The 26581-nt window shown below is 41.5% G+C and overlaps 1 protein-coding gene across 1 annotated transcript in view; it reads right to left on the minus strand.

Annotated features, from left to right (window-relative positions):
• Positions 1 to 26581, minus strand: part of LOC306849729 (plexin-D1-like) — an 85974-nt gene that overhangs the window by 2714 nt on the left and 56679 nt on the right. Inside the window, exons 20-35 of the mRNA XM_079384992.1 lie at positions 22008 to 22125; positions 21594 to 21701; positions 15960 to 16072; positions 14801 to 14905; positions 14184 to 14314; positions 13537 to 13735; positions 13294 to 13440; positions 13050 to 13206; positions 11504 to 11607; positions 11064 to 11127; positions 10920 to 10954; positions 10155 to 10259; positions 3325 to 3488; positions 2890 to 3037; positions 1629 to 1769; positions 1294 to 1368 (exon numbers count right to left, since the gene is read on the minus strand). Coding sequence (XP_079241118.1) covers positions 1294 to 1368; positions 1629 to 1769; positions 2890 to 3037; positions 3325 to 3488; positions 10155 to 10259; positions 10920 to 10954; positions 11064 to 11127; positions 11504 to 11607; positions 13050 to 13206; positions 13294 to 13440; positions 13537 to 13735; positions 14184 to 14314; positions 14801 to 14905; positions 15960 to 16072; positions 21594 to 21701; positions 22008 to 22125 — 1914 coding nt within the window. The remainder of the gene's footprint in view (positions 1 to 1293; positions 1369 to 1628; positions 1770 to 2889; positions 3038 to 3324; positions 3489 to 10154; positions 10260 to 10919; positions 10955 to 11063; positions 11128 to 11503; positions 11608 to 13049; positions 13207 to 13293; positions 13441 to 13536; positions 13736 to 14183; positions 14315 to 14800; positions 14906 to 15959; positions 16073 to 21593; positions 21702 to 22007; positions 22126 to 26581) is intronic.

Consider the following 26581-nt stretch of genomic DNA (forward strand, 5'->3'; position numbering starts at 1 on the left):
GGTATATTCTCTTTCATCAGTGTTTTTTATTAAATGTGACTTAATATAGCATTGCGACTATACAGTAAAAACATACTGACCTGCACATTTATATTTATATTTTTATCTTTTATTTTATTTTATTCTTTTTATTTTTTCTACTTTTCTTTTTCTTAATATGTATGTACATTCAGTGTTTTGTATTCTATATAATTGCACTGTCCTTGGAGCGGACCTGACCTACATTTCACTGCTGGTTATACTCTGTATATAATAATTGTGTATGTGACAAATAAGAGTCTTGAATCTAGAATCTTGAATCATTTGATAATACCTAGAATATCAAAATCGACTGCGGGCGGCAGATCCTTTTCCTATTTAGCGCCCAAACTCTGGAACAATCTACCTAATACTGTTCTGAAGGCAGACACACTCTGTCAGTTTAAATCTAGATTAAAGACACATTTCTTTAACCTGGCTTACACATAACACACTAATACACTTCTATTATTCAAATCCGTTAAAGGATTGTTAGGCTGCATTAATTAGGTCAACCGGAACCGGGAACACTCCCCATAACACCCGATGTACTCATTACATCGTAAGAAGAATGGCATCTACTTTAATATTTGTCTGTTTCTTTCTTATTCTGTTTCTCAGTCCGTGTCCGGATCAGATGGTGGATCGGCACCGGGAGATGATGTCTCCCTGATCGTCGGTGGAGGCCGGACACCTGGACACCAGGGACATATCCCCAGTGAAGACCTCGACTTAAAATACAATAAAACTAAAAATAAAAGAAAATAACTAAAAATATAATAAATTACCTAACTACATAATACTATTATTGTTAGAAATTGCAACAATATAAAATAGAAATAAATACATTTATACATTTAAAATTTTAATTAAAACAATAAGTAAACCATAAATAAGCAATTATCTCCTGGCCAGAGGAGAACTGGCCCCCGACTGAGTCTGGTTTCTCCCAAGGTTTTTTCTCCATTCTGTCACAGAGGGAGTTTTGGTTCCTTGCTGCTGTCGCCTCTGGCTTGCTCAGTTGGGGACACTTAATTTCTAGTGATTATCATCAATTTGATTTCACAGATACTATTTACACTAAACTAATCTAGACAATGACATCTCTGGATTCAATAATGAAATGCCTTTAACTGAAAATTGAGTGTTTAATCTTATTATTATACATTACTGACACTCTATCCTCCAATTTGATACTGTTAAGTGCTTTGACACAATCTGTATTGTTAAAAGAACTATATAAATAAAGGTGAATTTACTTGAGGAAGGACTCACCTGATTGCGATATCTCTTGGCATACTTGTAGACTTCCATTACGGCCAAGTTAGTGTTGAACTCATTCCTGTATCTCTGCAGCAAAACCATTCAGAAATTCTTTGTTAGCATACAAATGTATATATTTCATATGTATATGATATTTTTGCATTCTGGCATATTTCAAATGTATAATGCAGTGATTAGAATGAATAATTAAGAACATGTACAGCTACTATAAGTATATCCAATCTTACATACAGTACACTCACGCGATATATGCAATACTACAAAGCAAATCTCAACTGTGTGATTGTTTATATCATCTGGTAATCAGAAGTGTGCGCTCGGCTCACCCGCGACTCCTCGGCCAGGTGAGCGTTCATCTCCTGCTCGCTCAGCGGCGCCATCTCTTGAATCTGCTTGTAGTAACACTGCACTCTCTTCTTATACTCTGGGATCTCTTTGGCATACAGCAGCTTATTGGTGGGAGAATCCTGTAATAAAGAAAGCAATCGATCAGATGCAGAATGTGTACAACGCTGTATGATTTGCTCCAATGATTTCCTGTGTTTTGTTTGTGATGGGAGAGATTATAATGTGTCATTAATGATCAAGACTCTTTTAAGAGCAGTTAGAGATTTATCATCTGCATTTATCATCTATCAGCAAATATATACAAATCAAACCTGCTGCAGTCTTTTTTTTTAGGTTCAGTCTATATTAATTTTTGCTAAATTCACACAGGTTTGAACAGATAACTGGTTGAGCTGAAAATGTATGTGACCTGTTCTCTACATTTCTCCTCTCTACTTCCTGTCTGGTTTAATCCTTGAGAAGCGCTCACATTGCTCTGCAAAATTCTGCATGTGATAGAATCCAATAGGAATCTGAGTGATTGGGAGTTCAGCGTGAGGGTGAAAAGCATCCCCATGCAGATTTCGTTCATTTTCAGTTTGGCCGCTGTGCTGACCACCAAATAGCTGCTTGGTTTGAAAGTGACTTCTGTGTGAGCTGTGCTTCATACTTGACAATACACAATGGACCTGTTTTTGCTTGCAAAGGTGACTACACCTTCAGACATGAATGGCAGAAACTACAGTACGAGAGAATCTGACCACAAAGGTCATTCCCTCATTCTCTTGCACTGCTCATTTAAAGAGTTTACTTCACTTTATTCTTCTGATGTCACATGAAGAGATGCTCCTGTGACGAATGCTGCCATTTCCATATGTGGACAGAAACATGTTTATATTCGTTCAGCCATACAGAAACACATAGAAAGTGTGATGAGATGTGCCTGTGTGTGTGTGTGTGTGTGTGTGTGTGTATTGGTATTCCTTACATTATGAGAACCAAATACCTCCACATGGACAGTAATACCAGTAGATATTGACTATGTGGGGACATTTTTTTGTTCCCCACGAGGACAGAAGCTTATAAATCACACAGAATGAAGTGTTTTGAGACTGTATCAGTGCCTGTAGTTGTGTGTGAGAGGTAGGTTTAGGTGTAGGGTTAAAGAGGATAGAAAACAGTTTGTACAGCAAAAAAACAACATTACGCCTGTGGAATGAACCCATAAAACATGGAAACCCAATGTGTGTGTGTTCTTACTTTGCCCAGCTGCAGGTCAGAGAGTGAGCAGGCGTCAATGAAAGCCTGAGCGATGACAGACAGACACGCATCCATGTGATCCGTCTTATCGATATCAAAGACAAACTGAGGGTTCTTCAGGATATTGACCCAGAAGCGCAGAGGCAAACTGCAGAGAGACACACAGAGAAGCTCGTATCATTCTCACTGTAGATCACTGTAGTCAACAGCAAACCCCTTTAACCTCTGTAATGTGGGATCTGAATGGATGGTAAAAAGTGCCTCTGCCTGACATGTATTTGGTTGCAAGGGCTTGAACAGTAAGTGACCTTAGCGATCAGCAATTAATTGACAGCGGCGGCGCAAGTTATTACATTTCCATGAAGCATGAAGTGATGGACTGTGCAGAATGACAGCGGGAAGTTTAAAACGGCTCATGGTTCAGTGTATCCATACCTGTTAGTCTTCCAGATGTGTAACGTGTCGGGGTCAGTTATGCCGCGCTTGTCCGCCTGTTCTTCTAGAAAGTCAAAGAAGTATTTGATAGCTAGCGGTGGTCTCTCTGGAGGAATGCTGAGGATGGCTTGAAACAGATCGTCCAGGAACTTCTGTAGGGTTCCCTGTGCAAGACAAACACATTCACATCATTTGTCTTCATGATCTTTTCCTAACATCTACTGTCCCACTGAAACATGCAGAGTGACAATGAGCTCATGTTTGCGATGTCATGATCATGTGGCGGATTGAGCAAACGCAGGGTCCGAGGGGTGATATCCTGCTGCATCTGGACAGACGAGAGACTTGCACAAGAAGTTTGTAGACATGGGTCACTTCTGCACTAATTTAACCCTGTGTTCCTGCTTCAGACTGTGAGACACAGAGCTGTAGATGCAGACATAGCGGTGTACTGTATTTTTGTTTTACCTTTTTTTATCCTTTATCATATTTTTATTTTACTTCCATTGTCTGTAACTGTTTCCATCTACAATGGAAATTCCTGCATGCGCATCGAAGAAGTCATGTGACATTGCTCTACGAGACGGCATAACTATGGCGTTATTTTACTGCCAAATGTTGAGAGCGCATTTTTGTAGCGCGAAAGTAGATTAATATAATGCACGAGCACGAATCTCCCTGCTCGCACACGCATTTCCTTTGCTCTCACACAAAAACGGATGCGCGCTCTTAAAAGCACAGAGAGAGTGCGCGCACTTAAAACGTGTCTCTCCTCTCGCTCAAGTGTGCGCGCTCAAACTCTGTCCTGTGCACGCGCACATCTCTCCATGCTCTTGCGCTAGATATTAATTATTTTCACACCTGGATTAAACAAAAGTTATCAACCAATCAGATTTTTCTAGGACTGACCCGATGAAAATACTAGGCCTACGTGAAGAGTGAATTGATCCTGGAATTTCTCTACAATTTAATCATATTTAGTCATATCAGATGTATATTAGAAATGGCTAGGAATCGGGTGCTTGGATGATTTATAAAAAACGAAAAAAATAAAAACTTAGTTTGTCTAATTGTTTGGTCAAACCCTTCTGAGTGATTTATCTAAACAAACAAACAACAAACAAAAAAGTATATGATTCTTAAAGATCATGTGGCCATACATGTATTGTGTACTTTACCTATTGAGATAAGGCAAGCTAAAACTCTTAGCACTTTTAAATCTCGCCTTAAAATTCATTTTTTTAGGGTAGCTTTTAAGTAAACATTTGTATTGCTCAAAAGAGTAATGTATTATTTTTATATTGTTTTATTTGTAGTGTTTTTGTTTTTGATCTTTTTATTGTGTATGGTTTTATCTGTTGTTGTAAAGTGCTTTGAGATCTTCATTTAAAGGCGCTATAGAAAATAAAGTTTATTATTATTATTATGATTATTACTCTAGTGTAAAGAAATAGTCTTTAAGAGAAGCAGTCTATCAGCGGAAGTTAAAAACAGCTCGTAAGTGTATTTACTTGTCTCATTAGTGTTTAGTGCAGTTGCCGTTGCTAGGAAACGCTTATTTTGTTTACTGTGTTGAGAGTTGCTGAAATCTTGTTTGGTCTCGTACTGTATCGCGTATCTTGTCAGTGTGTGCACTTGCTTGGCCATTTTTAGTGATAAACAGGAAAGTGGGTCCAGCTGAATTGTAATAGTGATTTGTTAGAAGGGGTTTAAAAAAGGTTATTATACCGCGGCAGCGGTCGCGGCAGTCGTCGTGTGAAGCCCTCCACGTGTGTAAAGACCATCGACTCTACCGTACGACTCCACCGGCAGAGGACATAAGTATCAACTTTTAATTATCCTATATTATTCCTACTACTTGTTTCACTTCTGTTTAAGTTTTTATAACCAATTCATACTATGTGTTTCCAGATCAATACTATCACTACCACTCACAAACCACGCATCACACACTGTAGACAGCGCAATCCTATCAGCCTGCGCACTTTGCCTATGTCTGCTAATACATTACTTTCTTTTTCTATTGGTCTCTGGAATTGTCAGTCTGCTGTCAACAAAGCTGATTTCATTACTTCCATTACTAGTCATTCAAGGTTAAACCTCGTGGCCCTGACAGAGACCTGGATCAAACCAGAAGACAATGTTACACCTGCAGCACTCTCCAATAATTTCTCCTTTTCCCACACCCCCCGTTTGACTGGAAGAGGTGGAGGTACTGGTCTGCTCATCTCTAATAATTGGAAATGTACTCCTGTACCATGTACTCTGAATATCAACAGCTCTTTTGAATCACATTCAGTTACTATTACCTACCCTCTAAAAATCCATTTTGTAGTTGTTTATCGTCCTCCAGGATTACTAGGTAACTTTGTGGAAGAATTAGATTTATTGCTCTCAAACTTTCCTGAGGATGGTACTCCCTTTGTCTTACTTGGAGACTTCAACATCCACCTAGATAAACCTCAGGCTGCAGACTTCCACACTCTGCTTGCCTCTTTTGATCTCAAGAGAGTGCTAACTATGGCTACTCACAAATCAGGGAACCAACTGGACCTTATTTACACACGACACTGCTCCACTGATCATGTGCTGGTTACTCCACTACACACCTCAGATCACTTCCTCCTTACTCTTAACCTCAACATGATTCCTGACACATCACATACCCCTCCACATGTCACTTTTCGACGTAACTTGCGTTCACTCTCACCCTCCCGGCTATCTGCTATGGTTTCATCTTCACTTCCTCCCCCTAAACAGTTATCCTCTCTTGATGGTAACAGTGCTACCGATACTTTCTGTTCCACTCTGACGTCTTGTTTAAAAAGTTTCTGCCCCTTATCTTCCAAGCCAGCCCGTACCACCCCTTCTGCCCCTTGGCTATCTGATGTTCTCTGCGAACATCTTTCTAAACTCAGGGCCGCAGAAAGGGTATGGCGCAAATCACGAAATCCTTCTGACCTTAATTTATATTGCGCACTCCTCTCTGACTTCTCTGCTAATGTTTCCACTGCTAAAAGTACATACTATGATGACAAAATTAACAATTCACCTAACTCTTGCATGCTCTTTAAAACATTTTCCTCCCTCCTTTGTCCTCCTCCTCCTCATCCTTCATCATCTCTAACAGCTGACGACTTTGCCACATTCTTCATTAATAAAATTACAAACCTCACTGCACAATTTTCCACACCACAATCTATCAAACATATCTTACCAGCAAACATACACTCGTTCACATCCTTCTCTCCACTTTCTGAGGCAGAAGTCTCTAAACTCATCCTTTCCAGTCATCCTACTACCTGTCCGCTTGATCCTATTCCATCTCATCTCCTTCAAGCCATTTCTCCTGCAGTTGTACCTGCACTCACTCACATCGTTAATACATCCCTTCACACTGGAATTTTTCCCTCAGCATTTAAACAGGCTCGTATAACTCCACTTCTTAAAACACCCACTCTTAACCCAACTCTTTTAGGGAACTATAGACCGGTTTCCCTTCTTCCTTTCATTGCAAAAACACTTGAATGAGTTGTGTTCAGCCAAGTCTCTGGCTTTCTCACACAGAACAACCTCCTGGACAGTAACCAATCTGGCTTCAGAAGTGGGCATTCGACCGAAACTGCCTTGCTTTCTGTTGTTGAAGCCCTAAGACTTGCAAAAGCGGCTTCCAAATCTTCATTACTTATCTTGCTGGATCTGTCTGCTGCTTTTGATACGGTCAACCATCAGATCTTCTTGTCAACCCTATTGAGAAAGGGCATCTCAGGAACCGCACTCCATTGGTTTGAGTCTTACCTCTCTGATAGGTCCTTCAAAGTATCTTGGAGAGGTGAGGTATCCAAGTCGCAACATCTAGCTACTGGGGTGCCTCAGGGCTCAGTTCTTGGACCAATTCTCTTTTCTGTCTACATGGCATCACTAGGTTCTGTCATTCAGAAACACGGCTTTTCATATCACTGCTATGCTGATGACACTCAACTCTACCTCTCATTCCATCCTGATGATCCGACGATAGCTGCTTGCATCTCAGCGTGTCTAACAGACATTTCTTGCTGGATGATGGACCATCACCTTCAACTCAACCTAGCTAAGACAGAACTGCTTGTGGTTTCAGCTAACCCATCGCTTCATCACAATCTCACCTTCCAGTTAGGCTCATCTACCATAACTCCTTCAAAAACAGCCAGAAACCTTGGAGTTGTGATTGATGATAAGCTGAATTTCTCAGACCACATTGCTAAAACTGCCCGGTCCTGCAGATTTGCATTATATAATATTAAGAAGATCAGGCCCTTTCTCTCGGAACATGCAACACAACTCCTTGTTCAGGCTCTTGTTCTGTCCAGACTTGACTATTGCAATGCTCTCTTGGCAGGTCTTCCAGCCAATTCTATTAAACCTCTACAATTAATCCAAAATGCCGCTGCAAGATTAATCTTTAATGAGCCGAAAAGAACGCACGTCACACCTCTGTTCATCAATTTGCTCTGGCTACCAATAGCTGCTCGCATTAAATTCAAGGCATTAATGTTTGCCTACAGAACCACCACTGGCTCTGCACCCCTTTACCTAAATTCATTACTTCAGACTTATATGACCTCTAGAAGCCTGCGTTCTTCAAGTGAACGACATTGTACCATCCCAAAGACACACAAAAACACTTTCACAGACTTTTTCATGAACTGTTCCCATCTGGTGGAATGACCTGCCCAACTCAATCAGAGCAGCCGAATCCTTACCCATCTTCAAGAAACGGCTAAAAACTCATCTGTTCCATCTTGACTTGACCCTCTAACTCTAGCACTCTCTATTCTAATTTTATTTTATCTATGTCTTTTTATAAAAAAATAAAAAAAAAAAAATTAATAATAATAATAATATTTATCTGTACTGCGTTAGGCTAACTGAGACTTGTTATAGCACTTGCACGTTGTCGCTCTTTTGTTGGTTTTGATTGCTTCTTATGTCCTCATTTGTAAGTCGCTTTGGATAAAAGCGTCTGCTAAATGACAAAATAAATAAATAAATATATATATATATATGAAGATTAATTATTTTCGCACCTGAATTAAACGTTGTCAAAAGTTATAATTATGCACTTTTAAAAAATATCTTGAAACAGATTTCTTCATTACGGCCTGTCCTTGATTTTTTGTTCATTTTTGTTTTAACACACTGGTTATTGTAGGATACTTTGTTTTACTTTATATCTTTATGTTTGTATTTTGTTCTTTTCTGTGAAATATTTTGACAATTAAAGAAGGATCTGTCATTTATTTCCAGTTTAATAATGTTTAGCAATGTTAATCAAATGTATATTTGAAATGGCTAGAAATGAGGAGCTTGGATGATTTGTACATATAAATAACCTCTGTCCAACTATGGTTGGTCAAACCCCTCGATTTATCTAAAAAACAGCCCATGGCTCTAAAGACTTCATATAAAAGCTCAATGTTATGTCATATTATGTCAGATATCTCAACTGAATTTAAAATCATTGCAATAAATTCTCAGTTGTTGGCAATAGTAAGAAACAATTCCTATCAAACAACATCAAATGAAAAAATAATTGTAAACGATGATATCATAACACACTAAGTGCTCTGATAGAATCGCTGTTTGGACATTTATTGGGAGTTTTGTTTTCAGTTCCTATTTTAGTTAGATTTTCTTTTCATGAAAACTCACTTTAAATTAGCAACACATTCAGTGTCACTCTCCTCTAAAACAATGAATATACAGTTATATGACACTTATAGTTAATGACACTGTCTGCAAATGCATTAAACCCATAGAATATAATGTAGTGATGTTATCACAAATATGATAAATTCGTTATAGTGTTATATTTTGGTCTCCGCATCTTAAGTAGGCTATTTAAGGAATAGTGCATCTGACCCTAGATCTGTCTTAAATCAGAAGATATATATATATATTTATATATTTCATCCCAAGTACACGATACATGTATGGCCACATGGACTTTAAGAATCATATACTTTTTTGTTTGTTTGCTTCTTTAGGTAAATCGCTCAGAGGGGTTTGACCAAACAATTAGACAAACTAGTTTTTTTTTCTTTTTTTTATAAATCATCCATGCACCCGATTCCTATACCGCGCTCGCACAATATGTTAATCTACTTTTGCGCTACAAAAATGCACTCTCAACATTTGGCAGTAAAATAACGCCATAATAACTTGACTAGCAGCGGACCGATCTCGTTCACAGCAGATATGTTGTTAAGGTCGTTCTGAAACGCCTGAGCAAAGTCTGTCGTCAAAGTATTTCAGGATAATTGTTACATGACTGTGTTCCCAAACAGCAGCATCCACCTCCAAAAGCAGTGACTGCATTTATAGTGTCTAGTAATTTTCATATATGAACATTATTATATTCAGTGGCTTCTCCTAGTTTTCTTAGTGATATTTAGTGCCAGTTTACCAGGAAGTGATGATTTTGTTCTCGTTGGATGGAAACAGTGCTTTATTCGCAAATGTTTTATGCGATATTCCAGTTTTGTGCAAAAGTTTAATTTGAATTTTTGGATGGAAACATAGCTTGTCTTGTTGTTATATTCTGGAAGTTTCTGTTTGCCGTGTATTTGGCAGTAAAGCTCATTCTGAGTGGATGTTACGGTTTCATCGAGTGCTGCATGCATGTGGACTGGAGAAGAGGCTGTGAATTGTGAAAGTAACCTTTTCTCATTTCTCAACCCTCCGAGGAGGTCAGTAGGGTATTCTGCACTGATGCTTATTGTTATTGCTCTGGAATTTTGTGAGTGTTTGTATCTGCAGAGCATCGCACAGACAGCAGAGTCGAGCGTTACCTTCGTGGAGAGCAGGCGTGTCAGGTAGATCTCAGGTAACACCTTCTTCCTGTGACTGTGTCTGTGGGACTTCCTGCTCTCTGTCAGCTCGTCGTGAGGCAGCACCTGCAGCAAACCACAGCACCGAGCCGTTACCCAGAAATCATCAATCCAGCAGCCCAGAGTGATCATGCATATCCACTGCTACTATCAGCATAACACAGTCTGGCGTAAGTGACCTAAGCTGTAACTGCTCTTCTGCTCACAGTTCTGGGAAGTGCTTTTGCTGTAATTCCTCACATGCTATTTTCTAATTCAATCAGTGCTTTAGGCCAGTTATTAATCGTTTCCCATGAACACTGTTTGAGAGACCCAACTGATATCATCTTTCAGATCATTCTCTGTTGCTTTGCCAAAAAATGTTTTATCAGGGCAATTACGTAACCTATTTTGTTTCCCTCAGCTGTGAAGTTGTGAAACTGAAGGCCAAACCCCACAGTGCAAATGAGAGATGTGATTGGTTGGATTTTCTGTCATTGGGTTTGAAGGGTCTGACAATCGTTCTTTGTCTAGAGAGAGTGTTTGACCAGAGTTTATGAGAGATGCTTTATAAGACTAACTCCCATTAAGACCCAGTGAAGAACTGCTGGATTATGAGTTGTGACCATGATAAGATCTGCTTACAACAGCTAGTTTGAGCAATCCAGATCACTGATCAAATATGATTCTTGATTCAGTATCAGTATGACCGAACACAAGTGAAAAGGACGTCAGCGCAACACTCACCAGATGAACATATTTCTCTGTGTCCAGATCTTTCACTGTGAATCAACAGAAAAAAAAGTTGATTGAAAAGACTTAAGCAGCACCAGGAGCTTGTAACTGAGTTTGTAGGACATGGTGTGTATGTGAGGTCGGTGTGATCCTCACCTCGGCCCAGTGTGTTCTCTCTCTTGTCCTTCATGCTCATGGCCAGTGACGCTCCATCTGGGATCTGCAAGAGACAGGTCAGAGGTCATTAGGTTGATGCACACAGGGGTCTTGGGGTCACACCACCAGCATTTCATGGCGGGCCGATGTAGGCTCGATATGGGCCTGAATGTGTTTGTCCATGCGTTCCATGTTGGCTCTGTGTGAATTAGCCAGTTTCTTGCACTAATTCTGCACTAATTTGGGGGAAAATCTGCTGAATTCAGTGTAATGGACTTAAACATGGTCAAAATGCGTTACAATTGTCCCAAGAGTCATGGCAGCTAACGGCATTATCAAATTAGACTAAATATTAATCAAACAAACAAAGAAGGGGTAAGACAGAGAAGTAGGTTATCAAATTCTGCTGAAATCCCATTTCTGAGTTTACACACACTCACCTGATAGTGGAAAACGGTGTTGAGTTTTTTTCTGCCGTCCTCCATGACAGACGTATCGTCCAGATCCTGCAGGATTCTGCTGCTGCGGCCCTCTGGGAACCACTCTGATCGGGACAGACCAATCACAGTGAGCCACGACAAGCACTACAAGAGTCTGAACATGACACTTCATTCATTCAGAAAACAGCAGAGTTTCCTTCATAAACTGACATTACACTTGAATACACAGCTTTTTCATATGACATAAATATGCATTTATATATTTAAAGATGCAGTCTGTAAGTTTTGCCTCTTTTTCGCCATCTCTGTTTTAAACCTGCAATTGCAGTTATTTGCGTAATTTTCTTCTTTATGTGGGTTGTTCTCCGGCACGGCTCCAGTATGGATGAATCTAATGTTTTGAGTATGTGTGGCTGTCAGTCACTGCATCAGTGTGGATATTTACTGTACTTCAGAATCACAGATTCTATGTCTTGGAAGTATGACCCAAATACAAATTTTGTCATCTAATTAAGGAAGTAACATGGCTGCCACTTTTGTTCTGACCAACTGAGGGAAGAAAAACATTACAATAAATCGTGCTAGCAATGGTGATTAAATCTAACGATCGATTAGCTCATATCACATCAAACCGTGCAAATTATTATTATTGTTACACTATATTTTCAAAATGTTAATGTTAAGTTCATCAGCATTGCGCGACTATGTGTATATAGTGTGTATTAGGTTATCTGTAAACTACTGGTGACTACGGGTGAATCACTGATGATTGTCGTATGAATCTTTCTGGATTACAATCCGCCATCAAAATGATAAATTTAATTATTCCAGCTGCTGTGGGAAAAGTCTGTAGCATCCTGACGTGCGATATAGCCTACTAGCCAGGACAACTTCTTTATGTTCACAGATGTGTAAATGTTAATGACGCAAAGAAGAACAGTGGCATGCTTGTATTTCCTGCAAAAACCTACCAGTACCACTCAAATTAGAAAACATTATTACAAGCTTACTAGAGATCTGAACACTGGCTGGTTATGTACTTGCTAAAAAGTTGATTTTGGATTTTTAACCAAAAAACAAGTTACAGGCTGCAGCTTTAAAATAAAATAAATTGCAGTAAAAACAATGCCATATGGCTTTTAATTCTTTCTCAATAAGGAAAGCTAATTATAAAATAATAATTCTTAAAGTAAAATGATAAATTAGGAGTAGTGACTCCTAGTGAGTTTTGTTGTTTTATTGATACATTTACTGATGGATGGAAGCTCTATTAGGACTGGTTCCATATTTGAATGGTCAAATGATCTTCTGGGTCAAATTCAGCTTTTAGTTTTTCTCAACATCTCACACAACACAGACGAGCATGAGCTGTATGAAAGAAGCCACATGTCAATGACATTTAAATAAAATTTAAACATTTCTTGCTAATACCTCGCTTGCTAATTCAGTTTGTAATATCTACCCCGTTCTGATTCTTCTGATGCAATGCTTAACAAGTCTGTCTGCTCTAAACGACTCAATTTCACCATGCTCAGAGATTCTTTACCCAGATCAACATCCTCTTCTCGAGGCCACTGCGAAAAGGGCAAGTTCTTGTAGAAGGCCTCTAGTATTTTCTCCTTCACTTGACCGATGGTGTCCGTGTTCATCACTCGCACGCTCACCGAGTCCATACCGAAGCCTTGGAAGGAGACGTTGATGTTCTGGAAGGCAGACAGAGGAGATGAGAGGCCAGATCAGTGTGATTTCACAGGTAGAGAGAAAGGTCAGTCGTGAGTGTTGAAGCTCACCTGCGGTTTGGCTTCAATGTTTTCTCGAAGGAGCCACTCCTCGTTGAGCGTGTAGCGCGCCTTCCCTGTGATGGCGTCGATCGAGCCCTTGTTGATCTGCTGCTTGATGGCGCACAGCAGCAGGAAGAACGGCTCCCCGACCGTCTCCTGTAGGTGCGAGAGAAACGACCGCTTACGAACACACTCATACAGTCGATGAACTGAAGCCAGCTAGTAAAATCAGCTGCTGAATTCTTTACAAACCTTAAGGTAGCTGTACATGCAGATGGACATCCAGTTGGTGAGCATCTTCTCCACCACTGACTCTGTTCGGCGCAGCATCAGTTTGGGGTTTTTGGAGGCTGAAGCGTCGATCAAATCCACTAGCAAGTCCTTCATAATGCTCGTGTAGTACTCCAGTTTACCATGGAGGGCAATAGTGAGCAGAGAGGCAAGATTGCACCTAAATCGGACACACAGACACATCATTAATTGATAGCATTCACACTGACGGTGGTGTGGACAGAGTCGGGGAGAGCTCGTCTGATGAATAACTCCACACAGAGGAAGCGCTCCCTCACCGGACCCTAGAAATCACAGCGAAAGCACTGATCAATTACCGCAATGCTGGGCATAACTACTGTCAACAACTGACAAGAAACAAAAGTCAGAGAACTCCAACATTTCAGCCAGGACCAAATCATCTTTCATTTTTTAGAAACTAGGCCCTGGGCTCATTTGACAGCTCTGTTCTTGTACTGAAGGTTTCTTTAGAGGATATAAATGTTCTTGATGTTGCATTATATGCTCTTAAGATCTGTGCATTGGTTTCTGGGTTGGAGACTATCGCAGGAGCGTTTGGCTGTGCTTGGATCCTGTTATTGTTCTCCTTTGTGTTTGTCTGTACTCACCTGTCTCTTACGGCAAAGTCTTTCTGCTGCTCCAGCGCATGAACGAAGGTGACCAGAAAGTGTTTGTTGTTGAGAAGAGTGGAAAACAGTGTGATTCCCTCCTCCAGGTTAGGCCGCACGCTGTTAGATGACTTCGAGAGAAGACACGCATAATACAGTATGAAGCATTGATTTTCAAACTGCTAAAGGGTGTGTATGTGTGCATGCAGTGGGTCTTAAAGTGCATTAACATATGTGTAGAATAATGTTTGGCATGAGTCATTAGTTCATGCAATTTAGCAATGGTGATTTTGGACAAAACACCCCGTTGTACAATACTGCAGTTTCACAATTGCACATGGGAATCACAACAATCATTTTCCAACTGTGCAACAATTCTTCAAACATTATGAAACTCGACCCACTAAAATAATCTCAGCTAAAATCTAAAAAAATAAAGAAAGGCTGCTGACAGGAAACAAGAGTTTCCTTGGAAGACGGTGTATTGTTAGAGATGACTCTGACTCAGATGAATCTGTGCTTTATTGCAAACACACACAACCTACACGAGCCGTGGTTTAATGAGCCGAGATGAGAACTCAGGGAGGTTTCTGGATATGGATCGTAGCGTGTCTCACCTGCCATTCCTGGAGCAGAGGATGCGTCTCAGACAGAGCTCGCGGGCCGAGAGGATTGTTCTCATACATGGGCTGAACCAGACGCCTCTCGTAGTCACAGCACATCTACACACACACACACACACACACACAGTCAACGCCGGAGCATTCGTTTACAACTTCACTTTCCTTAGCCGCTCTAAAATAGCTCTGCGTTCTCCACATTAATGGAGCTTCTTATGATTCCCATCCCATGTCAGGCAGAGCAAGAGCAGGACGACGGTGTGTTTGAGGTCACAGTAAAAGTCTATTAGCAGCAAACACACACAGAATTCCCCTAAACACAGTCTATTGTGTCAGTGCGTTGGAGGGAGTATTCAGGAGTTTCTTGTCTTTGTGCCCAGTATTGTGCAGACACTAAGACTGGAAAATTGCAACATTTGCGGTTTTCACTGGAGAACATAAATAGTGGACGGGGAGAGTCCTGTATCTGCCCTGGCTGGAGACTTTAACTCTTTAATAAACTACAAATCATTTGTACAACTATGGTTGATGGACAAATCCAGTGCCTTCAATAAGAAAATGGCCACTTCTGGATACTTAAAGCACAGTCTGAGCTTCCTGTCTAGAGAAATATCAGACCAAGTGTGCTGTTTAAAGAAATGTGGCTAGAGATTTCTTCACTGCTGTCGTCCTTCCAAGCATTTTTTAAAAAGGCTTTTCACCAGTTGCTCTGACAGTGATATTTAGCATTACTGAAGGATTTCATAAAATATCAACATCATCCACCAGCATCGGATGGAAAGTGTAACAATATCTATGCCGTTATATCTGATAATTATACAAATCCTCTGATGTTTTGCTTCAAAAAGTGTGCCTGTGCTTCTTTCTTTAAAATAAACATCACTTGGTTTGATATATAATGCAAGGCATTCATATATTTACATGTGACTTAAGTGTCCAAATATTTTACGGCCACTGTGTGTTGCTACTTACAGTTGACAGTAACAGCAGACATCGACTCTCAAGATCAAACATCACTGAGAATCTATCTAAGCTCATCACACATCAAACACAGTGTGACTAAGTTCAGTGTTTTAATTCATGGCTTTACCTGCTGCACATTTATTTGCACTTGTGTACATTCCTTATGGCACATGTGTGTGTGCAGTGATCAGACCTTGGGGAAGAAGGTGCGAGTGACGAACTGCTTGTACTCCAGGAAGGGGATTCCCTGTGTGCGGCTCAGCTCTTTGGTCAGATCCGTCATATCAGTCTGCAGCTCCGCAAACCCTGACACACACACAAACAAACACACACACACACACACACACACACACACACAACTGTCATCACACAGCAGACCAAATCACTAACATCAACCCCTACACAAAAACCTGCTCTTCATTTCATGCATGAACTGTTTTTCCCGTTGAGGATGTGACATGTATACAAACATGTTTACTTTGCTATCTGAATGAGGATATGGCCATTCTCACAGTGATTAGGGGGGCAGTCGTGGCCTAATGGATAGAGAGTTGGACTTGTAACCCGAAGGTCGTGGGTTCGAGTCTCAGCTCCGGCAATCGCGACTGAGGTGAGACCCTTGAGCAAGGCACCGAACCCCTCAACTGCTCCCCGGGCGCCGCAATGATGGCAGCCCGCTGCTCCAGGTGTACCTGGATGGGTTAAATGCAGAGAACGTCCCTTTCCCCCTTCCCCTAGGGGGCAGTCGTGGCCTAATGGATAGAGAGTTGGACTTGTAACCCGAGGGTCGTGGGTTCGAGTCTCAGGTCCGGCAACCACGACTGAGGTGAGACCCTTGAGCAAGGCACCGAACCCCTCAACTGCTCCCCGGGCGCCGCATTGATGGCTGCCCGCTGCTCCAGGTGTACCTGGATGGGTTAAATGCAGAGAACGTCCCTTTCCCCTTCCCCTTGGGGGAAGTCGTGGCCTAATGGTTAGAGAGTCGGAATAGTAATCGAAAGGTTGCGAGTTCGAGCCCCCGGCCGGCAGGAATTGTAGGTGGGGGGAGTGAGTGTCCAGCGCTCTCTCCACCCTCAATACCACGACTGAGGTGCCCTTGAGCAAGGCACCGAACCCCCAATTGCTCCCCGGGCGCTGCAGCATGGCTGCCCACTGCTCCGGGTGTGTGTTCACGGTGTGTGTGTGTGTGTGGATTTGTTCACTACTCACTGCTGTGTGTGTGCACTTGGATGGGTTAAACGCAGAGCACCAATTTCGAGTATGGGTCACCATACTTGACAATACGTCACGACTTTAATTTAACTTTAATTACGAGTTTCAGCTCAAACTCTCATTCACTGTGACAATATCATGATTTATAGTGTTAATATGAAGCAGCTGGTTTTTAAAATGCTTTGGACAAACACACACACACACACACAGTCTGGCCAGCTATCCTTGTAGGGACTCTCCATAGGCGTAATGGTTTTTATACTGTACAAACTGTATCTTCTTTCGCCCTACACCTAAACCTACCCCTTACAGGAAACTACTACAGGCATTTTTACTTTCTCAAAAAAACTCACTCTGTATGATTTATAAGCTTTTGTACCCATGGGGACCTCAATCTAGGTCCCCACCGTGACTGGAGTCCCCATGAGTCTGTGTGTATTCAGGTTTAAGTCCCCACCAGGATATATAAACCTGTACACACACGCGCGCGCACGCGCACACACGCACACACATACACTATATTTTCTATTCCCTCACACCTAAACCTACCCCTCACACAAAACTATAGGCATTTGTTGATTTTTTTTTTTTTTTTAAAGCTTTTTGGTTTACAGAGACACAGGAAGTGTAAACCTCATAAACCATGTTTATGTTGTAATAACCATATCATTATACACATTTGTATAACTTCATACTCATAAACCATATCAAAACACACACACACACACACACACACACACACACACACACACTACAGTCTATGTGAAGCAGTGGTTTGTGGTGAAAAGTCACACTAATTCTGGAACTAGCGCTCTCTCTGTGTGTGTGTGTGTGTGTGTGTGTGTGTGTGTATGTGTGTCTTCAGTTTTCCACTGATCTAAGAGCAGTGCTGCTCATTGGTCTCTAGTCTTCAGGACACGAGTGGAGCTGATGTCAGATCAGTGCTGTGGGGAAAGTCCTGCTGGGATAACAGGAAGTGAGACATCTTCTTATTGTTTCAACACAGGATGTTAGTGTATATTCAGGGATTCAATTACCAAGGAAACCAAGAATAAAACAAGAGGAAAAGAGAAGCAGAGAGAGAGAGCTGGTGATGGTGAGATGTTGCAATCCAGAAAGCTGAGCTCCTCTGAGTCACATTCACCACCAAACACCCCCAACTACAAGAACAATCACACACTTCAACCCAAACCCATGTGTGTTTACTGCTTTAACTGGACATGCTGTTCACCCCAGATTCACATGATCACACTTCATTACTGTACAGATGTTCTGATTAAAGTCTTCACAGGGCACAATATAATATCCAGAAATACACAAACAGTTCATATAAAGCTGCAAGCTCTGCCATCAGTTACTCACATCGCACCAAACCTGCATGACTCAGAAGAATAAACATAAACATAAACATGAAACTCCATAAAGGGCAAAAACAATAAAGGTCTTAAGAATTTGAGTGTCACGTGAACGATTGTGCCCGCTCTGAATATTTGTGTGCATGAATGAGCCGCTGTGGAGGACAGGTCAGTCATGCCTTCAGTCTTTTATTTTTGTGGTCATGTTATTGTGTGTTCCAATGGTTTCATTCCCAAAAATATCTATAAAATGTTTATGCAATGTAAAGCCACTCTGAATAAAAAGCCACTCCGCAGCATAGACTATTAATTTTATACAGATTTTTTATGTTAACTAGAAGAAAGAAAGCCATGTGGAGCAGCAACAATGTGAAGGTGTGTAGACAGAGACATCTATCCAGATCTTGTCTACACAATGCAAAAGAAAACAGGGTGGCTAAAGGACAGACGAGTGTAATAACACTGATTTATGACACACTCTGAGTGTGTGATCATTTGCTGCTGTCAGACTCACACATGAACATAAACACACACACACGTCACGTGATCCTTAAAGGTCCCATGACATGCTATTTTTTGGATGCTTTTATATAGACCTACAGTCAGGTCCATAAATATTGGGACATCGACACAATTCTAACATTTTTGGCTCTATACACCACCACAATGGATTTCAAATGAAACGAACAAGATGTGCTTTAACTGCAGACTGTCAGCTTTAATTTGAGGGTATTTACATCCAAATCAGGTGAATGGTGTAGGAATTACAACAGTTTGCATATGTGCCTCCCACTTGTTAAGGGACCAAAAGTAATGGGACAGAATAATAATCATAAATCAAACTTTCACTTTTTAATACTTGGTTGCAAATCCTTTGCAGTCAATTACAGCCTGAAGTCTGGAACACATAGACATCACCAGACGCTGGGTTTCATTCCTGGTGATGCTCTGCCAGGCCTCTACTGTAACCGTCTTCAGTTCCTGCTTGTTCTTGGGGCATTTTCCCTTCAGTTTTATCTTCAGCAAGTGAAATGCATGCTCAATCGGATCCAGGTCAGGTGATTGACTTGGCATTGCATAACAGTCCACTTCTTTCCCTTCAAAAACTCTTTGGTTGCTTTTGCAGTATGCTTTGGGTCATTGTCCATCTGCACTGTGAAGCGCCATCCAGTGAGTTCTGAAGCATTTGGCTGAATATGAGCTGATAATATTGCCCGAAACACATCAGAATTCATCCTGCTGCTTTTGTCAGCAGTCACATCATCAATAAATACAAGAGAACCAGTTCCACTGGCAGCCATACATGCCCACGCCATGACACTACCACCACCATGCTTCACTGATGAGGTGGTATGCTTAGGATCATGAGCAGTTCCTTTCCTTCTCCATACTCTTCTCTTCCCATCACTCTGGTACAAGTTGATCTTGGTCTCATCTGTCCATAGGATGTTGTTCCAGAACTGTGAAGGCTTTTTTAGATGTCGTTTGGCAAACTCTAATCTGGCCTTCCTGTTTTTGAGGCTCACCAATGGTTTACATCTTGTGGTGAACCCTCTGTATTCACTCTGGTGAAGTCTTCTCTTGATTGTTGACTTTGACACACATACACCTACCTCCTGGAGAGTGTTCTTGATCTGGCCAACTGTTGTGAAGGGTGTTTTCTTCACCAGGGAAAGAATTCTTCGGTCATCCACCACAGTTGTTCTCCGTGGTCTTCCGGGTCTTTTGGTGTTGCTGAGCTCACCGGTGCGTTCCTTCTTTTTAAGAATGCTCCAAACAGTTGTTTTGGCCACGCCTAATGTTTTTGCTATCTCTCTGAAGGGTTTGTTTTGTCTTTTCAGCCTAATGATGGCTTGCTTCACTGATAGTGACAGCTCTTTGGATCTCATCTTGACAGTTGACAGCAACAGATTCCAAATGCAAATAGCACACTTGAAATTAACTCTGGACCTTTTATCTTCTCATTGTAATTGGGATAATGAGGGAATAACACACACCTGGCCATGGAACAGCTGAGAAGCCAATTGTCCCATTACTTTTGGTCCCTTAACAAGTGGGAGGCACATATGCAAACCGTTGTAATTCCTACACCGTTCACCTGATTTGGATGTAAATACCCTCAAATTAAAGCTGACAGTCTGCAGTTAAAGCACATCTTGTTCGTTTATTTGAAATCCATTGTGGTGGTGTATAGAGCCAAAAATGTTAGAATTGTGTCGATGTCCCAATATGGACCTGACTGTAAGTGGTCCCTAGTACTGTATCTGAAGTCTCGTTCCCGAAATTCAGCCTTGGTGCAGAATTTCAGCCATTACGAGCCAGTCCCAACATGAGCTTTCCTTAGGACAAGCCATTTCTGTGTCTGTAGCATTAAATGCTAATGAGGAGGAGAGAGGCGGGGCAAGGTGGAGGCTGGGTGTGTCCTGCAGCTTGCGGCCACGGTACCATGTGCTAATGTTGACAGTGGATGTATCGCAATGGCTCGTAGACACGCAGTCCTTCAAGCTTTTCAGTTTGACCCAGAATCTGATCCGGATGGAGAAGCACCAGATGAAGAAGTTGCAACTCAGCGGCTACAGCAGGACGTCTCCGAATGGTTAGTTTAAAATATTGTGTCTGGATACAGTCAGTGTTTCCCACACATAGACTTTACCTGGGCGGACCGCAACAATATCCACCGCCCGCTGCCATCAGCTCCCGCGTCTCACACACACGAGCGCGACCTTAGCACAATATTTAGTAACTTTCAGACCCTTTAGGCGGCTTTTTTCCCATGACGGGTACATACTAACAAACCTAGCGAAAAAAACAACAACCTTATCATTCAGTTGGAAGATGTCTCCAGTACAAAATATTGAGCTCGCCTCGCACGGTTGTAGCTCATTTTCTCATGGGAGGGCAAAGCAGAGAAAGGGGAGGTAACCTTTCCCCGTATGACGACATAAGGGGAAGATTCCAGATTGGGCCATCTGAGCTTTCATTTTCTCAAAGGAAAAGCAGGATACCCAGGGCTCGATTTACACCTATTGCCATTTCTAGCCACTGGGGGACCACAGTCAGGCTAGGGGAACTCATATTAATGTTAAAAAACCTCATAAAGTGAAATGTTCATGCCATGGGACCTTTAAGAGTGTGTGAGAGATGTGTGCTGCTCTGCTGGGATTACAGCTACTAAAACTGACAGTCCATCACTGAGTGTGTGTGTGTGTGTGTGAGTGTGTGTGGGTGTGTATGTGAGTGTGTGTGTGAGTGTGTGTTACCTTTGCGTATCTCCTCGCGGATCTGTGACTCCATCTCCTCCATCTGTAATAGAGTCTTCTGCCAATACCTCTCTGCCCTGCGGCTCTTAGTGCAGTAAACCACCAGTGCTGAACACACACACACACAGATGTTATTCATGCTGGAAACACACACACACACACACACACAACATCTTCCAAACAGTATAAAGAGATCAGTTGTGGACATGCTTCTCTTTTGCATTAAAAACAGTACAAAACACATGACAGTCACCAGCATCAGAGTGAGGAGCTGATCTGAAACTCTCTCTCAGATGATCGTGATCTGCAGCAGATCTGTGCTGATCCACAGATCACCTGAGCATCTGTACAGAGCTCTGACGCGGAGCGCCACACCTGTGCTGTCTGATGAGTGATGTATGAGGAGAGACGTACCCACAGTGCACAGCAGCAGCAGCACACAGCACACCACGATGGAGACGACGATGGCCAGCTCGCTGCCTCCACCCATCTGCACCATCGCTATCACCTTCTGGAAATGACCCACACGCACCTGCAACATGCCGGCACAACATCACACTCACATCTCACTGAGCTCCTCAAACACACACACATGATGCCAGACAGAATATATCTTCTGTTTCTGATCATTCTGTATCTACAGAGGTTTGTTCACAGTTGGCCAGTGCTGATATAGTGCTTGAGCCTCTCACAGTCAGTTTTATGATACATGCTGCTCATCCCTTGTATTCCCAGTAATCAAAACCTCCATGATCCAATAATGATTTTGAAATAAAAGTAGGTTTTCAGTGAAAAAGGATCTGTTATGATTGGAAGGGTGCTGTAGAAAGAACAGCCATTCTGGAAGTGAAGATTACCAGCAAATCAATGTAGGGCTGTCCCGAGGCGATAAAGCTTTTTTTATTTATTTTTTTTACTGATCGGTATTGGCTCTTCTCAGCCCGATCCTTATTTCACATCAGCTGTAATGCTGGTGACGTGCAGTAGGTGGCGGTATTTGTGACCCGTGCTGGCAACAAATGTTTAAACGGATAAATTTAACACTTTTATCTGCTAAATGAGCTTATTTCAAATTTCATGTCTGCTAAAGGTCTCAAAAAGTTGGCACGGGGGCAACAAAGTGCTGAAAAAGCAAGATATTTTGAAAAGATTCAGCTGGGAGAACATCTAGCAACTAATTAAGTTAATTAACATCAGGTCTGTAATATAATTAGCTATAAAAGGGATGTCTTAGAGAGGCAGAGTCTCTCAGAAGTAAAGATGGGCAGAGGTTCACCAATCTGTGAAAGAGTGGGTAAAAAGATTGTGGAATACTTTGAAAACAACGTTCCTCAATGTCAAATTGCAAAGGCTTTGCAAATTTGATCATCTACAGTGCATAACATCATCAAAAGATTCAGAGAAACTGGAGAAATCTCTGTGCATGAAGGCCTTTCCACACTGAGCGCGAAAAAGCAAAACGAATTTCGCACACGACGACACGCTGGAATAAAACAACAGCTTCCTATGAATGCTTCCCCACAAACCACGAACATTCGTACACCGAAAAAGCGAATGTTTTTTTTTCGTCCAGTCAGACGAATCTTTTCAGTTTCGCAAAGCGAAAACACGGGCCGACCAATCAGAGTTCAGTTAGGATCACATGATTGGAGCAGCTGCTGTTGCACAAAAGGGTGAGAATGGTGGCGCTGTTTCGAAAACTAGTGTAAACAAACAACGAAGAAGAGTATTCTGGATAAGAGAGTGGATGCTGAGTTCTTGTTACCGTTGGTATTTGAGAACAGATTTATTCTCACATGTTCTTCATAAAGAATAACATTTATAATAATTCTCCACTGAATCATATGATCTGTAGAGCACCGTCTCTTTTCTTCCACGTGCGCGAGTGTTATGAGTCAGAGAGCATTCACTCTCTAGTCTAGATCTTCCGTATTTAAAAAAAAAAAAATCAAGTGAAACATTTTTCTACACATGAAATATGAAAGCAGATAGACATGATTATGATGATATATTTTCTGTATGTGTGTTGTATGCAGCTCATGGTATTTTTTATAGCAATAAAGGATGTTTATGACTAATATTAGCAGTGTAGCGTTATTAAACATACAAAGAGTCCATGTGTCTGCTTATTATAGGATCAAAATCAACTATAAATCACAATCGGAAGTCATTACAAGCACTCAATGATGGTTTAAAGTGGGTAAGCAAATACATTAATAAATTAAATACATTTTCAAGTGTAGCTTGATGCTAATTGTACTTCTAATTATATTTTAGCATGTAGCCTATTCTTGTAAGCATTATAGATAGCTTGTGTTTTTGGTGTAGAACCAAACTTTGTTCATCATAATTTAGATGTTAAATCCATACACGGATACATATCTGAGGAAAAATACATTGTTGTTCGGCGCCACCTAGCGTGCAGGTGTGAATTAGCAGAAGGCGAACATTCATTTCGCGCTCGATGTGAAAGCAACATTCGCAGGTGATTCGCCTCACGTTTTTGCATCGCGCTCAGTGTGGAAAGGCCTTAAAGGACAATGCTGAAGACGTTTGTTGGATGCCCGTGGTCTTTGGGCCCTCAGACAACACTGCATCACTCATCGTCATGATTCTGTCATTGACATTACTAAATGGGCCCAGGAATACTCCCAGAAACCACTGTCGGTAAACACAATCTGCCATGCCATCTGCAGATGCCAACTAAATCTCTATCATGCAAAAAGGAAGCCATATGTGAACATGGTCCAGAAGCGCCATCATGTCCTGTGGGCCAAGGCTCATTTAAAATGGACTGTTTCAAAGTGGAAAAGTGTTCTATGGTCAGACGAGTCCAAATTTGACATTGTTGTTAGAAATCACGGACGCCATGTCCTCCGGGCTAAAGAGGAGGGAGACCTTCCAGCGTGTTATCAGCGTTCAGTTCAGAAGCCAGCATCTCTGATGGTATGGGGTTGCATAAGTGCATACGGTATGGGCAGCTTGCATGTTTTGGAAGGCATATAAAGGTTTTAGAGCAACATATGCTCCCCTCCAGATGACATGTATTTCAGCAGGACAATGCAAAACCACATACTGCAGCTATTACAACAGCATGGCTTCGTAGTAGAAGAGTCTGGGTGCTGAATTGGCCTGCCTGCAGTCCAGATCTTTCACCTATAGAGAACATTTGGCGCATCATTAAACAAAAAATATGTCAAAGACGACCACGAACTCTTCAGCAGCTGGAAACTTATATCAGGCAAGAATGGGACCAAATTCCAACATCAAAACTCCAGAAACTCATAACCTCGATGCCCAGACGATGTGTTTTGAAAAGGAGATGTTACACCATGGTAAACATGCCCCCGTCCCAACTATTTTGAGACCTGTAGCAGGCATCAAATTTGAAATGAGCTCATTTTGTGCACAAAATTGTAAAATTTCTCAGTTTAAACATTTGTTATGTTCTCTATGTTCTATTGTGAATAAAATATTGGCTCATGTGAGTTGAAAGTCTTTTAGTTTTCATTTTATTCAAATTTTAAAAATGTCCCAACATTTCCGGAATTCGGGTTGTAACATATAAGAAGTTTATATCAGCAGTCCCATATTCTACCAATGTCTTTATACAGTATGTGCAGATATATACAGTACATAGGGAGAGTGTATCATATATATGTTTGCACTAGGGGTGTAACGGAACACATATTTGTACCGAAAATTTGCGGTACGGATCTTTCAGTTTGGTATGCATATGTACTGAAAAAAACATTCAATTCAATTTTTTTCAGGAAATTCAGACAATAAATGCCGTTTTGGTGCTCTGATGTGGCACGACATATCGCCGTATAGGCTTCTAACTCCTCATTTCTGACAGCAGCGCTGAGCGTGATCATATCTTCCTCTTTATTCTTCTTGTCTTCTTGATCCTTAGCTGGCTTTGTGCCGAATGCGTCTTCATAGCTCATATGCTGCTGTAGGTGCCGACAGACTTCCAGCATCTTTCACAACTTATTTCCATGCGGAGTGATCGGTGGATAGGGTCTTAGCATCCACAAGTGTGAGAAGACACCTTTTAATGTTGTCTTCAACTTGTTTCGCCCAGGTCTTCTTCGGTGTCCATTCGGCACATGTGCTCAAACCACTGCAAATGTCTTTTCTGTATCGCCTCCTCGATCGTGGACAGGTCATCGCATTGTCGTCGTACAGGTTCGTTTCGAAGCCGGTCGAGCCGAGTTACCCCCAAGATTTGCCTGAGACATTTGAAAGACCTCAAGTTTGTTGATTTCCTTCTTCAGAAGGGCCCAAGTCTCTGATCCATAGAGTAGAATCGGAATGATCAGGGTCTGGAAAAGACGCATCTTGGTCGCGATCGTAATGTGCCACAAGCACCATTTAAGCGATGCAAACACTGCTGTTCCTTGAGCGATACGATATTGAACTTCCGCAACCGCTGCGATCTTCTTCTCCTGGACCAGAGATCCTAAGTACTTAAAATTCTGCACTTGTTCGATTGTAATCCCCTCAAGGTATATAAGGTATATATTCCTCTTTATTAATAGTTTTAGCGTGAAATATAAATGAATGATCAAATCATGCCTCGTGTTATCGCTCAATCAGTGTTTCAACCATGGAAAGACGTCATTAAAACAGCTTGTAAACACAATGTCACGTAGCATTTCATTTACCTCAGGCAAGTCATCAGTGCTCATTATTTGCTAGAGAAATTAAGTCTATAAAAGAGCATTTCACGAAATATTAGACTCAGATGTTTGTTGATGTTTGTTTCTTCAGACGTTCAGTGCTACTCCTTTAGCTGTGTCACAGCCTTCAGACTGCAGCGTGTTAAATATAGCTGCTGCTGTTTCAGAGTCAGACCAAAGAAAATGTGGGGGATTTCACTGGTGATGTGAGGGCTTGATTAACGCTTGTTTTGGTGTCTCGTCCAGCACATTCCAGTGCGTGGTCTTGTTTTGGAGTGCGGTCGGTGATCCGGCGGATAGAGT

This window comes from Barbus barbus, assembly GCF_936440315.1.
Source record: "Barbus barbus genome assembly, chromosome: 29".
Classification (NCBI taxonomy): Eukaryota; Metazoa; Chordata; class Actinopteri; order Cypriniformes; family Cyprinidae; genus Barbus; species Barbus barbus.